Raw genomic sequence first — 10,732 nt, forward strand, 5'->3', positions numbered from 1 at the left:
TACAAACAATAAGTGTTTGCAGCCTAAACTGACCAAATGACTGTCTTCAGGACCAAAATTAGTAATTCAACGTTTATTAGACTTATAAATTCACTCTCTAAATTGATTGCTCTGGACTGTAGACCACTGTTAGTAGGAGAAGATAAGGGGTTAGAAAATGTGCTACAGATAGCAATGTGTCCAACTCTTCAGCTGCTGTGCAGAAAAAATGATTTCAAACAAGATCCAACAGCTTTATGAAACTGAGAAGCAAATAACATGTGATGCATTGAATTAATTCATCCACCAAAATCCATTTAGATTGAGAAGTGTTGCTTTTGAGGGCAAATATTGTGATGCACTTAAAATGCGATTTAATTTTGTTCTGAACATGTAGTGACAGCAGACGGCCTGTAGGGGGGGGGGGGGGTGCTCACCTGACAGGACTGACCTTTGACCTCATGTGTTTGTGTCCTCTCACAGGAAGAAGATGATCTGCTGGATCCTGCTGCTCATCAAGCTGAGCTGCTGTGTCTGTGGTTAGTTCACAGCTTGACTTCAATCTCCTGACAGAGAGAGAGAGAGGAGACTAAACACTCTGTCAGACTGCACATACAAACACTTCATGTTCCTCTCTCCCCCTCTGTGTCTCCTCAGCACCAACATTTGAAGTGAACGCCACTCAGAGCTTCTATCAGGCAGAGGAGAAGCAGAACGTCACGCTGGAGTGGACCTTCCCTCCCCCAGCTGACGGCTCACTCACCTCTCTTGATGTCACATGTTTGATGGGATTCTCAGTCCTGTTTGAACTGAACAAAGGAGTCCAGTTCTCAGAGCATCAACATGGACAGTTTGCAGGACGAGTCCACTGTGACACAGACGTCCTCAAAGAAGGACGACTCAGACTTCACGTGTCCTCGTTAAGGACTGAAGACTCGGGGACTTACCTGTGTGAGATGATAATAGACGGTGGTCGAGGTGTTGGTGAAAGTCTCCTTATTGTGAGCGGTAAGTTGACTCAGTAGATCTCAGGAGGTTCTTAAAGTCTGGATCAGGACCGACTGGTCATAAAGAAAATCCCAGTAGAGTTAAATCTCTGCTCAGATGTTCAGCTTGTGATGTCATAGTGAGAGTGTAGAAACTCCTTCTTTCATGTTGACTTTGATGCAGACCTTCTCTCACGTGCTCATGAGCCCCAAACTCAGAGACCAGCACTCCCCAATCCTGTTTGATTTACACGCACTCCGCAAAAACTCAAATCAAAGAAAGTGTATTTGTCTGTTTTTAATTTCAAACTATCTAATACGCTTATTTTAAGCCACCGGAACAATCCAGATAATTTCATTTCAAGGAATTAAACAATAAGTTCAATAAAATCTGTCATTAAGTTCGAGCCAATTTCTCGTCGATTTTCCTGAAAAGAAGAAGAACTGTCTCCAGGGGCGTGTTTGTAATCTGATTGGACGCCCCAAAATCCACATCTATGATTGGCTATTTGCTTCATTAGAGGAGGGATAAAGTTAAAATCAACTATTCTGGATGTTCTTAACAGTAAAAACGTAGTAAAAACATTTTTTGGGGTCTTTTACTCTTTAAGAGTGATGACCGAGCGACGACCACCTATGATGAAAAATGTAGCTGATGCTGAAGTGTAACATCCTGCAGTTCCTGGAGTGTCCACTAGAGGCTGGCTGCAGCAGCACAGGAAGTCACATACACACCCATTCAAACAGCCTGTTTTTACAGCAGACATGAACATGTTTACAGCCTGCTTCAAAAAACCAAATAGGTGTGATTAGCTCATGTCTCCATCCACACACACTGTACGGGGGGAATGTTTTGATGACTCAGCAGTTTTGATTGGATGAAGGATCAGAGTTATTCACAATAAGGCGTGTAGCTGAGCTGATTGACAGGTGGGCGCCGTGTAACGGTTTAAAACCCGCCTCAGCTCTCAGCCTGTCGTTAGCTTGAGTATTAATATTTACAGTCTGTGTTATTGTCACACAGCTCTTCACAAGTGTCTTGATGTTTTGACAGGAAGTCTTAATGACGTCTCTTGTTTTCCCAGGATGCTCAGTTCATGCCAAAGTCGGGGACGATGTCGTTCTGCCCGTCCACCTCGAGACCAAGCTGAGTACATCTGATATAAAGGTGTCATGGAAACTCAACAAAGTGGTTGTTCACACTTACAAACATGGACTTGATCATCTTACTGATCAAAACGAGAACTTCAAAGGTAGAACGTCCATGTTTGAAGATGAAATAGCTGAAGGAAACGTTTCACTTCGACTCGAGAGCGTAACTGAAGAGGATGCTGGAACTTACACCTGCACTGTTGTTACAAAAGATGATGAGAAAAAAGACAGTGTCTCCCTCAGTGAGTACAGCTAACGTCCTTCAACATCACATGTAACATTCAGCTCTTAAAGGCACAGTGTCACATTTCACTAACACTGTGTTTGAACAGGTGTGGAGCCGAGGAAGAGTCCAGATGAGGGCAAAGACGAGGTGAGGAAATATTTATTTGAATTATTTTCTACTGTTTGTTGGCAGAACTTCTAAATAATGTTCATGTTTTATTTTCCAACAGACAACAAACAAAGACCAGTCAGGGGTGAGTACGAGAACAAAGTTAACTGTCTGTACTGCAGATTTTTATCAGGTGTGTCCACGTGTAGAGTGAAAGTCAACATCATGAAGTGGTCTGAGTTTAAACCCGGGACACATGGGTCTGAAGTAGTCCTTCAGGGTCATAGCTATGGGACAGGATCTGATCATCCAGTCCTGATTTAATCCAGAGCAAACCTCCAGCTGATGAAAGTTTAACAGAACCGTGATCCGAGCCGAGGGCCGGTTCAGATTAAAGAGACGATATGAGAGGTTCAACTGCTCCAACAAAACAACATTTCACTGTGTCGAGCTGCCAGCTGGTTCATCAGGTTCATTCAGGTCTGAAATGTATTTACAGATATATATACAGTATATATAGATACTTTCACGTCCTCGGTGTCTGAACGAGGATCAGGTCTGATCCAGTTCTTTTAACAAGCGGGTCAGACCTTAGCTGGATTAGCTAGAAGAAGTGGATCCCCAAATGTGGATCAGAGACCAGAGGTTCTGCTGAAACCGCCATCCTCAACCAGGAAGTGAGCCGACAGCTGAGGGAGTTTATTGTTGTGATATGAAAGGAGGCTGTCGACAAAGAAATACAAGAGTTTTATATTTAGTCCAAACTGTGAACAACAAACCTTTTTCTCTCCTGTTTCTCCCAGGGTCTCAGTGCTGGTGGTATCAGTGGTATCGTTGTTGGATGTATCGTTGTTGTATGCATCGTTGGTCTCTTGGTGTCATTCTTGGTGTCTTCCTGTATAAACAGCGAAGCTTTTGCAGTAAGTCAAACATTTATTTTTCCTCTTGATTTTTCTGATTGAAAATAAAAGGTTCACACTTCTCTTTGTCTCTTTTCTTGTGTTGAGTTTGAAACAGTGAAAGTAAAAACAGAGTTTAGATTTGTCTTTTCTCATCACAGTGAAGACGAGGACGAGCGGTCCATTAGTGTTGATTTAAAGTCCAGAGTCCGTCCAGTCTGAGGCCGAGTAGATAAAGCTTTTCATTCTGAGACATGAGAGCAGGACAGGTTTGAAGTAGGACAAGAAATAAACTGAAGCTTATTGACAGGAGAAGTGACGGTTTGGAGCTGAACAGAGAGCACGACAGACTTCTTCACTTCTTAAAGTCTTCTGTTCTCTCCCAACAGGAAGCAGGGGACAGCCAGGAGCAAACAGGGAGGGGGGAAGTCCCCTTCCAAAAGTCGAAGACCAGAATGCACTTGTTCCAATTCATCATCCAAACCAGGGAACAGCCAGGAGCAGACTGGGAGGGGGGAAATCCCTTGAAATCCTTTGATGTGCTATAAATATCTTCTGGATGATGAATCTGTCGGGTTGGAGTTCACAGCTCAGGGATTCAAACACTCAGTGTTAAATGTGTTTGATTTCAATTCAATTCATAAAACTTTATTTGTCTCCGGGGGGAATTCAAAGACACACAGAGCAGCAAATGAACGACAGAGCAGCTATACTAAAAAAACGTCACACGAGCGCCATCAGGATCGTCTTTTTATGGACACGCCTTCCTGTTTGAGTGTTTTAATGTTTGACTGGTTTTATATTCTTTAAAGCACTGAACACTAAACTCTGACTAAGTTCATGTTCCTGAGATTGATTATGTTCTTTCATTTCCAACCTGTGTAATAAATCTTACTTTGCTTTGACCTCGGCCTCTCCTGACTGATCATTAAAGCTTCAGCGTCAGCTGGACGGCGCTCCGTCAGTTTGTGTCATAGAAAGAAAAAAAAACCTTCATCAGCGAGTCCAATGAGAGCTGGAGGTTAAAGAACGAGCCAATCAGAAGAAGCTTTCCAATCAGAGCGTTGAAAAACCCGACATACAAAGACATACGAAACTACAAAGATAAATGTCGGCTCGTCACCTCGCCGGCGCTCTCGGAGGATTAGAGCCAGAAAGATGGTGGACAGCAGGTAAGGAGCGCCTGCCATCAAGTTTTTGTGAAAACATCCATCCATCCATCCATTTTCTGCCTCTTATCCGGGGCCGGGTCGCCGGGGCAGCAGTCTAAGCAGAGACACACAGACTTCCCTCACCCCAGACACCTCCTCCAGCTCTTCCGGTGGGACCCCGAGGCGTTCCCAAGCCAGCCGAGAGACATAGTCTCTCCAGCGTGTCCTGGGTCTACCCCGAGGCCTCCTCCCGTAGGGACATGCCCGGAATACCTCCCTAGGGAGGCGTTCAGGGGGCATCCGGACCAGATGCCCGAACCACCTCAACTGACTCCTCTCGATGTGGAGGAGTAACGGCTCTACTCCGAGCTCCTCCCTGGTGACCGAGCTCCTCACCCTATCTCTAAGGGTGCGCCCAGCCACCCTACGGAGGAAGCCCATTTCGGCCGCTTGTATCCGAGATCTCGTTCTTTCGGTCCTGACCCAGAGCCCATGACCATAGGTGAGGGTAGGAACGAAGATCGACCGGTAAATCGAGAGCTTCGGCTTTCGGCTTAGCTCCTTCTTCACCACGACGGACCGATACAGCGACCGCATGACTGCAGACGCCGCACCGATCCGTCTGTCGATCTCGCGCTCCATCTTCCCCCCACTCGTGAACAAGACCCCGAGCTACTTAAACTCCTCCACCTGGGGCAAGGACTCCCCACCGACCCGAAGGGGGCAAACCACCTTTTTCCGGTCGAGAACCATGGCCTAAGATTTAGAGGTGCTGATCCTCATCCCAGCCGCCTCACACTCGGTAGCGAACCGCCCCAGTGCGCACTGAAGGTCCGGGCTCGATGGAGCCAACAAGACCACATCATCTGCAAAAAGCAGAGACGAGATCCTGTGGTCCCCGAACCGGACCCCCTCCGGCCCCTGGCTGCGCCTAGAAATTCTGTCCATAAAAGTAATGAACAGAACCGGTGACAAAGGGCAGCCCTGCCGGAGGCCAACGCGCACTGGGAACAGGTCCGACTTAATACCGGCAATGCGAACCAGACTCCTACTCCGGTCGTACAAGGACCAGACCGCCCTTAGCAAAGGGCCCCGAACCCCATACTCACGGAGCACCCCCCAGAGGGCACCGCGAGGGACACGGTCGAAGGCCTTCTCCAAATCCACAAAGCACATGTGGACTGGTGAGGCAAACTCCCATGAACCCTCGAGCACCCGCTGGAGAGTGTAGAGCTGGTCCAGTGTTCCACGGCCAGGACAAAAACCGCATTGTTCCTCTTGAATCCGAGGTTCGACTAACAGCCGGAAACTCCTCTCCAGTACCCTGGAATAGACTTTCCCAGGGAGGCTGAGGAGTGTGATTCCCCGGTAGTTGGAGCACACCCTCCGGTCCCCCTTCTTGAAAAGAGGGACCACCACCCTGGTCTGCCAGTCCAGAGGCACTGTCCCCGACCTCCACGCGATGTTACAGAGGCGTGTCAACCATGACAGCCCCTACAGATCCAGAGACTTAAGATACTCAGGGCGAAGCTCATCCACCCCCGGAGCCTTGCCACCAAGGAGCTTGCCAACTACCTCGGTGACTTCGGCTTGGGTGATGGACGAATCCACCTCTGAGCACTCAGCCTCTGCTTCCTCAGTGGAAGACGTGAGGGTGGCATTGAGAAGATCCTCGAAGTATTCCTTCCACTGTCCGACTACATCCCCAGTTGAGGTCAGCAGCTCCCCACCTCCACTGTAAACAGTGTTGGTGAAGCACTGCTTCCCCCTCCTGAGGCGACGGATGGTTTGCCAGAATTTCCTCGAGGCCGACCGAAAGTCCTCCTCCATGGTCTCCCCGAACTCCTCCCAGGCCCGAGTTTTTGCCTCCACGACCACCCGGGCTGCAGAACGCCTGGCCTGCCGGTACCCGTCAGCTGCCTCAGGAGTCCTATGCGCTACCTTCTTCTAAATTCTTCAGCTTGATGGCCTCCCTTACTTCCGGTGTCCACCACCGGGTTCGGGGATTGCCGCCACGACAGGCACCAGAGACCCTGCGACCACAGCTCAGAGCAGCTGCTTTGACAATGGAGGTGGAGAACATGGTCCACTCGGACTCAATGCACCCAGCCTCCCCCGGGATCTGTGAAAAGCTCATCCGGAGGTGGGAGTTGAAGGCCTCGCTAACAGAGGGTTCAGCCAGACGTTCCCAGCAGACCCTCACTACACGTTTGGGCCTGCCGAGTCTGACTGGCTTCCTCCCCTGCCAGCGCATCCAACTCACCACCAGGTGGTGATCAGTTGACAGCTCAGCCCCTCTCTTCACCCGAGTGTCCGAGACACACGGTCGGAGGTCAGATGACACGACCACAAAGTCTATCATCGACCTCCGGCCGAGGGAGTCCTGGTGCCACGTGCACTTATGGACATCCCTGTGCTCGAACATGGTGTTCGTTATGGACAAACTGTGGCTAGCACAGAAGTCCAATAACAGAACACCACTCAGGTTCAGATCAGGGAGGCCGTTCCTCCCAATCACCCCAATCCAGATCTCACTGTCGCTGCCCACGTGAGCATTGAAGTCCCCCAGTAGAACAATGGAGTCCCCAGTCGGAGCACTGTCCAGCACCCCTCCCAGGGACTCCAAGAAGGCCGGGTACTCCACACTGCCGTTCGGGCCGTAGGCCGAAACGACTGTCAGAGACCTGTCCCCTACCCGGAGGCGCAGGGACACGACCCTCTCGTTCACCGGGGTGAACTCCAACACCTGGCGGCTGAGCTGTGGGGCTATGAGCAAGCCCACACCAGCCCGCCGCCTCTCACCGCGGGCAACTCCAGAGAAGTAGAGAGTCCAGCCCCTCTCGAGGAGCTGGGTTCCAGAGCCCAATCAGTGCGTGGAGGTGAGCCCGACTATATCTAGCCGGTACCTCTCAACCTCCTGCACAAGCTCAGGCTCCTTCCCCCCCAGTGAGGTGACGTTCCACGTCCCAAACGCCAGAAGCTGCGTCCGGGGATCGGGTCGCCGAGGCCCCCGCCGTCGACTGCCGCCCGATCCACACTGCACCCGACCCCTACGGCTTCCTCTGTGGATTGTGGGTCCACAGGAGGACGGGCCCGCGTCGTCCTTTCGGGCTGAACCCGGCCGGGCCCCACGGGCAAAGTCCCGGCCACTGTGTCCAGACGTGAAATGTCCTCATCTTTAAAGATTTCATGGACAGATTGTTGGTTCTTCTCTCTTAAACTTTGACTGTCGTTTCATAACTCAGTTTAAATAAATATTTTAGATCCAAGTGTTCCTGAGATCTTCTGCTCACAAGATAAAGCTTGAAAACATATTGACTCTGTCTCGTTGCACACAGAGGCATCAGAATAAAGTCCTTTATATATCTCGTTTATATCTATATGCAATAAAGTATTTAAAAGCTGTTTATGAAGACTGTAACTAGGTTTCATTAGGCTTCAATAAAACCTGAGTTAGCACATTGATGAGTCAGCACATTGATGAGTCAGCACATTGATGAGTCGGTGGCTGAAACTCTCTGCTTCATTGATCCGTAGATGAACATTTGGGGGAAATAACAGGTTTGCATCTCATCACTGTTGTGGAGTCATCAGCAGGAAGAGACACAGCTGCATCCTGGTAAGGATTTCCTGCGAGGTTCTAAAAAGTGTTCCTTGTTCCCTGAACTTTAAACAAGGAAGAAGAGTTGAGATATGTGATGGTCTTTGACTTAATGAAGGTAACAAACAGAACAGAGATGTTCCTCCTGAGCTCCTCTGCTTTGACCAATCTGACGATGGTTTGATTCTGATCTTTTTGGTCTCTTGGCGACCAATCCACCAATTTAAAGGCCTGTGATTGGTCGTAGTAAACAGGTGATGAATGTGAGCTTGCATCATAGTAACAGACTAAAGCATATTTAACACCTTACATTCACACAGTGTTGGCAGATGCTGCTTTGGAAAGTGTCCATCAGTATTTCACATTTTGTTGCCATGACGACCAGTTGACTTTATTAGCCGCAGGCTCTGACCTCTCATCTTTGCTCTTGGCGTGTGTTGTGGTGGTTAAAGTGTTAGGTTTTCGTTTGGCGGACCCCAAAATGCAGAGACAGACAAAAACCAAAATAGTTTTAACAAAAATTAAAACGGGGAGAAAACAAAAAGAGCAGGCAGTGAGGGCAGGGAGCTGGCTGGCCTGAGGATCCAGGAGACAGGGAACTCCGACGCGTAGAACGAAAGCAGGAGGCACACAGTGAAAACTAGAAATAAGAAAAACAAGATCACAAAACGAAAGCAGACAAATCAGCTTGAGGCTATAAACACTGTGCTGTGAGCAAAAGTGACTCTACCGAACAATACGGAATTATGTGGCAGAGTAGTGGAGTGCAAGCCAGGCTTTTATGGAGGAGGTGATGAGATTGAAATCAGGTGTGCCTCGTCTGCTGCATGGAGGAGTCAGCAGGTATGTGAGCCACTCACATTCCTGCAGGAGGAAGAAACACAGAAGCGGGAGGGGGAGAAAAGACAACACAAAAACTACACCAGAAAAACAAAACAGAACTGAAACCTCACATAAAGTTTATACCGCCAAAGTCATGTTTACAGCACGGCTGCTTGGCTCAGGAGTTTTTTTTTTTGTCAGATGATCAACGATCAATGACCCCGTACTTTGTGCATGTTAATGTGCATTAAGTTTAACGGGCTTGCCACCAACTTTATTGGAGGCCCCCATGCACCTTGGCCATATGTGATTAAAACACGCTTATAGAGACTTTCAAAATAAAGGAGAAATAACATCTCATCTGGCTGCAAATCTAATTTCCCCTCGAGGAAAAATAAAGTTGAAGTTGAGACGTCACATCATAACTGAAAAACCTCCAGGAGCCTTTCCCTCACCCCTAACAACAAGTTACAACTCGCCTGGTTCCTCTATGTGGTGGAGCTACACAAAAAATGCCATCTGTTGATTGTCCGTCCCTATTAACAATATAAATACATTTTAAGACAAACAGGCTCCAAAGACTAAAGTTACACAGCTGCAGCAACAAATGCAGGAAGGACAAAAAAAGGGTAAATCTGTGACATGAAAACTGCAGCTTATTATATTTGTTCTAAAGTGAGTTCATTTTGAACGGACTATAATAAGTCCTGTTTCTTCTCTGAACTGAGTGTGCTGCTCTGATTCTTTAAAGTGGAGAGGAGAACAGTTTGAGACGTTCTATGTAAACTGCAGCTCTGACCATCACAAACAGAGAAGCATGGAGACACTAAAAACATCAAAACAATATGTAGAAAGCAATTCAAAGCCAGAAGAAGATATAAACACAACTCAAATGCTCCTGTGCTGTTTTCAGTCTCTGATGAAGAACATCAGTGTAAAATAATCATCAACTAAACAGACTGTAAAATCATGCAGAGTTATTAAAGTCAGTGTCTAACTCTCTGTTACTGTTCTTTAGTGTTCATCAGTCACGTCAGGATGACCAGATATCTGTAAGAGGAAGAAAAGAAAAACACAGTGAGAAACTGAAGACGATGTTATCTTCACTATCATTTCATCTTTGAGTCATGTTCAGACTCGACATAGAAAACTCTGTGAGCACAGGCTGTGCTGTGTCGTACCTGTCCAGGCTGCCTGCTCACCTGTGACTCCTCCCCTCTCTGACAACAGTGAAGCCGGTGTGCATCCTCTGTACTGTAGAACATTCCTCAACCTCACTGAAAGAAGAAGTAGGAGGAGAATGTTGTTTATTTAAAGACAAGAATGAACCCACACATGAACAGTAAAGAGAGTCTGAATCAAAGTCCAGTCTGCTGAGTCACCACAGGGTGTTTGAACAGATACCTGACAGCCAACAGTCGATCATGCAGGTATTTAAACTGTAACACATGACTCCACACTTTCCTTCCTGTCTCCAGATTCACAAAATGATCAACTAATTTAACATCTGAGGGATGATAAACATCTGAAATGACCTTGAACTGTGTTTGACATCAAAAACCAGTTCTTTTCAGGCTTTAATCCATCAGGGAAACTTTAACATGAGCTGGCAACATGACTACATGAATCACTGAGAAAGTAGAAATTTAGAGAAACCAAGATAAAGGAAGTGAGGCAAAGACAATGACATCCAAATAAAGATATAAAAATGTGTTCATATCTGCTGTACGTACATTCAGTAAGAATGTTTTTATAAAGCTGTTTCATCATCTTCATGGATTTTCATCTTGACTTTCTCTGTATACAAA

At 47.3% G+C, this 10,732-nt stretch overlaps 1 protein-coding gene across 2 annotated transcripts in view; it reads left to right on the forward strand.

Annotated features, from left to right (window-relative positions):
• LOC306841180 (uncharacterized protein) overlaps positions 1-4,255 on the forward strand; it is a 15,725-nt gene extending 11,470 nt beyond the window's left edge. For both annotated transcript variants that reach the window (XM_079370892.1, XM_079370893.1), the window contains 7 exons: positions 463-518; positions 637-987; positions 2,051-2,359; positions 2,450-2,490; positions 2,573-2,596; positions 3,255-3,371; positions 3,740-4,255. In XM_079370892.1, the coding sequence (XP_079227018.1) occupies positions 463-518; positions 637-987; positions 2,051-2,359; positions 2,450-2,490; positions 2,573-2,596; positions 3,255-3,371; positions 3,740-3,898 (1,057 nt within the window). In that variant the 3' untranslated portion in view covers positions 3,899-4,255. The remainder of the gene's footprint in view (positions 1-462; positions 519-636; positions 988-2,050; positions 2,360-2,449; positions 2,491-2,572; positions 2,597-3,254; positions 3,372-3,739) is intronic.
• Positions 4,256-10,732: the final 6,477 nt, after the last annotated feature.

This window comes from Symphodus melops, assembly GCF_947650265.1.
Source record: "Symphodus melops genome assembly, chromosome: 20".
NCBI lineage: Eukaryota > Metazoa > Chordata > Actinopteri > Labriformes > Labridae > Symphodus > Symphodus melops.